Source organism: Etheostoma spectabile, chromosome 9 (genome assembly GCF_008692095.1).
Source record: "Etheostoma spectabile isolate EspeVRDwgs_2016 chromosome 9, UIUC_Espe_1.0, whole genome shotgun sequence".
In the NCBI taxonomy this organism is placed as follows: domain Eukaryota; kingdom Metazoa; phylum Chordata; class Actinopteri; order Perciformes; family Percidae; genus Etheostoma; species Etheostoma spectabile.
In genome coordinates this window covers 12,049,295-12,053,818 of record NC_045741.1, presented here as the reverse complement: position 1 = coordinate 12,053,818, position 4,524 = coordinate 12,049,295, and the positions used below count along the sequence as shown (strand labels likewise).

The window sequence follows — 4,524 nt, the reverse complement described above, 5'->3', positions numbered from 1 at the left end:
TATATATATATATATATATATATATTAGTTTTTATTTTTTTTAATGCAAATTAAAATATAATTTGAACACTGAAGTCCTGTTGAGATATGGACAAGAAATATGTATTATCATTACAACAAGACTTCAGTTTTCAGAATTCAGTTATACAAAGCAATCATCAACATTTTAGAATATTCACAAATATAAAAAATATTACTGGAGAAGAATGACTATCTTTTTGTTTTGTAGTTCATTGTTGTAATAAAGTGTACTGCTACAGAAATCTGTCAATACGTATTCCACATTGTGTCATATAAGTACATATTGTTGTTTATATGTTTGTAAAACATATTAATATAATATACTAAGACAGCAATTGTGCCTTACATTATGACTTAGTCAAAAATTATACAATAGCTTTAGATTTTTGAGTGTCAACAGTGAATAGCCAAATATCTCTTATTTTTAAATCTTAGAATGACACTGAGCTCTGCTTGCCTCTTACATAATGTATTAATTACCTTTGGGGCACATTCTCAGCATAATGACTATGTCTAAATGTCTTATTCCTGTTCCCATGTTTCTCCCAGGGTAAGAGGGGGGTCAGGTGTGCAGGTCCAACGCGGAGGACGGCGTATCAGCGTTACACCAAAGCAGCCGAACCGAGCATAATGGCAAAGAGCATCCTGCAGGGTAAAGTTTAATTAACATCTCTTCTCTCATTAACATACTTACTCTCTCCTAGACTGTGACAGAAAGTGTAGTTTTCTTTCCAGTAAATCAGATGAAACACTTAAAGTCAACTTTAGCATTTTGCTTAATGGTTTTATTAATGCATTGAGGTTGTCAGAATTCATGCAAGAAGATCACAAACTGATCCACTTGGTTTGTCATGTGGAGGAAGTGAGTCACTGCTTGCTGCCCTGTCAAAGTAAACTCTTTTTACTTGTCCAGGGTGAGTTATAATTAGTACAGAAACAAGTAACAAATAACCTCTTTTAGTGTACAAGTGCGTTAAAAATCCGATCACTATTTATGTAAATGATTGGTTAGGACATTGCTGGAGGTTTACCATAAAATTATCCATAACCTGTCCATGTCTAAGCCCAACCTTTATCCTAGCTTTAGCAGAAGCCTGAGTCAAACCTCAACCAGAAATCAAGTCTTAACCCAAAATAAATGGCTGTCCTTGTGAGGACCAGCTTTTTGTTCTGATGCAGATGTTAGTCCCCACAATGTCACGAAACAAACACATATTTTTCCCCACAAGTAGACACACATATGCATTATGTATTATGCTCAAACTACAACCACATTTCAAGCCCTGCTTGCACACACGGCCAGTGCTTCTTGGTTGTCATTAATACCCGGTATTACCCACACTAAATTGATCTAAGCCAACCTCATCACTGTGGCTTCACTATTTCACAACAACAGACCATTACTGTAATACATAATGTGTATTATTACCTGCTGGCTTACAGTCAAATCCTGCAAGAGGCTTTGTCTTTATATCCCTCTCAGCCACTCTAACAGCAGACCTTCTATGCAGGTCTAAAACCGGTGGTGGCGCTGGAGGACGACACCTCCTGCTGGTCAAAGCAGACACAGCGTGACCAAATTCCCTTCACGTGTCCCCCCATCAGCGCCCGGATGAGGAAGAGGCGAGCCTTTGCAGACAAGGAGCTGGAGAACGTGATGCTGGAGCGGGAACTGAGACAGAGGGAGCTGCAGAGCGACCTGCAGAGCGACCTTTCCTTTTCTTCATCTTCTGCCCTTGTACCCGTGCTTCACCCTCCTCCCCTGCCTGTCTCTCCTAGCCTCCACTTCTGTCTTCTTAACAAGGACCCCGCCGCTGCAGGGACGACCAGTTATGTGCCTGTGTATAAATATAAGCCTCTGTATGAGTGTGACGTCCAGTTCTATCAGTTTTTCCACCTTAAGAGCAGGTCGTCCGCACAAAGTGACTATAATGACTTCTTATGCCAATGCTCGGAGGAAACCACAAAGGATGAGGAGGTGCAGAACTGTTGGAAAGGCTGCGAGGAGAAAGAAAGACCCGAGCTGATACCTCTACCGTCACAACAAAGACTCAAACATCATGGCAGTACCTTGTCAGGTCTAGACCTTGCCAAATACACCTCAAAACCAACAGAAATAATGGAATCAAATGGCTCTTCAACCATCACACGCTATGTTTTTGGATCAGATCAGGGTATCCTGGGCAGGCCAGACATTAGTGCACCCAGCAGGACTTTTGATTCCCGAGCTCTGACAGCTAAGGGCTGGTGCGCAGACACTCCCGCTGACCAGTCAGGTCCTCATGCCAACTCTGTCAAGAGCCCTCATGGCGGCTCAGTCAGGACTCCCGCTGTGAGGCCATTACCTTTCTCTGTGGAGGCCCTGCTAAGAGCCTGACAGGGAAATGGAAAGCAGTGTAGTGCACTTTGTGTATGTGCGGACTAAGAATTGATGTTTGAATTGATAATTATAACAGTTGCTAGTTGTAATACTTGTTTTGAAACACTTTTCTTGACAAGGGCTATTTGCTATAAAGTGAAATAATTGAACATAATATATGAACAATTTACAAAACACAATTGTTAGTCTTTGTATTTCTTTTCTATAAAAATGTATTTAGCTATATTTTAACTATAATTAAAACAACAATGAAACATATATAGGCACTTGATTTCTACATTTTGATTTCTCCTTTTTATGCTTACATTGAGCATTTTAGTTCAACTATACACTTTAAAAATGTAATCCTCTTTCATACTACTCTGTCAGCAGTGCGGTAAAAATCTACTGAACCATTCTGCTTTGACGCTCTCACATAAATCATATTATATTCTCTTTTCCTGCAAGAAGAAATATACGGTACATCCATAAAACAAAGTTGATGAAAAAGTCAAGGAGTGTTTGAACTTGTGCCCATTTCTTACTTTGTGCATTGGTTTTCAAATCAAAGTGTAGATGTGGCTGGCTGATATCCGCGCTGCTCTCGGGCGTTGAGGTTTCAAAAAAAAAACAGGTGCTGCTCAGAAATCTCTCTTGACTTAAAAGAAAACCAACGCTGGAAGGAGGAACATGAGGAGAAGCAGGTGATTCCCCAAGAAGACAGTTAAAAGGAGCAAAGATTGCCCCCCCCCCCTAAAAAATCTGTAATAGCCCGGAAAAGGGCTGACAGCAAACAAACAACTGTGACATTTGTTGTCTCTTTTTATTCTACCAGGTGAGACATGTGTATTCATTATTTATCGGCTCCGTTGTTGACATTTTGCCAGACTGTAGTGTATCATTATGATTGTACAACCTTAAATTGACTTATCATATGACACGTTGTTTAATATTTCATGGAGTATCATTTCATCACACCAACAGAATGAGAGAAGATGGGAAATATTCAACAAAAGATGAATGGGAGGGTGCCAGCGTTGCCCTGGCGACATTGTTCTTTATTGTATGCCGAGCCTGATGCCGGCCGAGTTTGTTTGAACATGCATTTGATCTATATCCACTTTCCACCTCTTCTCTCCTCCTGTGTTTTTTTGTTCTGCGTAATCTCACAGAGATGGAGGTCAGATACTTTTGACAACTCTGGACCTTGTGGCGTCAACACGGAGGTGATAGCGTGCTGCTCCGTGTCTTTGTTTGCAAGTACCATACCAGCATATCAGAATGCCTTTCTCCCCGTCTCTTCACAGACAGACAGAGAGGAAAGATTGGCAGAAAGATGAGGTAGTGAGCCTGAAAGCACTGAATATGTGCTGTTTTTTTTGTGTTTTCTTTTTACGCCATCTGCTGTCATTTTTACAATATTAAAACCTCTTCCTTGCATGGAGCTCAAATTGGCATTTACACTATGATAATAAAAGACGAGCATCAGTCACAATGGGGTGATAATGACTTCTGCAAAGAATAACCCCCCCCCCCATCTCCCGGCAAAGCTAAGAGAGAAGCTCATTTACCCAGTTCCCCCATGTTTCATTCTGGAGTGTCCTTAAACGAGACGTGTGGCGGCTTAATAGACAGCGACCCCGCACTGAAATGCCATTCACGTTCCACCGTTCTTGTTAGGACTGTGCCAAGGAAAGACAGATTAGCTTCATTGTTCTGTGCTCTTTGGAAAGGTTTGATTCAATCTGCAATAGCCAGTTTATTAACATTTTCCTTTGAGGGCCAATGGAGGAAAGGAGGGAAAGAGAGGACATGTGGGGGGGATTATTGGATTCCGGACAGTTTGCTGACAAAGCAGTTTCAACAGGTTGAAACATGTTTTTGAATTTTGAACAGCCCAAAACCTGCTCTTCCCCCGCCCCTCTCCCTTTATGTCGCCCACCTCTGGCACTCCTGCTCTTCATGGTCTCGTTGTGCCTCATTTCCATTTCAGCAGGATTGATTTCACTGTGTTCAGGGCAAAAAAGGCTTTGCTTTGGCGTTTCCCAGTAACTCTGAGCTTCATATTTTCCTCATACAGACCCTATCAGCAGCAGCAACTGAAAAAATTGAGAAAGATAAAGTGATGATCTGGAGAGAGCTGG

The 4,524-nt window shown here is 41.3% G+C and overlaps 1 protein-coding gene across 1 annotated transcript in view; it reads left to right on the top strand.

Moving 5' to 3' along the window:
* The window catches only part of dmrt2b (doublesex and mab-3 related transcription factor 2b), a 4,226-nt gene extending 1,591 nt beyond the window's left edge, over positions 1-2,635 (top strand). Inside the window, exons 2-3 of the mRNA XM_032526845.1 lie at positions 571-673; positions 1,533-2,635. Of these exons, the coding sequence (XP_032382736.1) occupies positions 571-673; positions 1,533-2,398 (969 nt within the window). The 3' untranslated portion in view covers positions 2,399-2,635. The remainder of the gene's footprint in view (positions 1-570; positions 674-1,532) is intronic.
* The last annotated feature ends 1,889 nt before the right edge of the window (positions 2,636-4,524 follow it).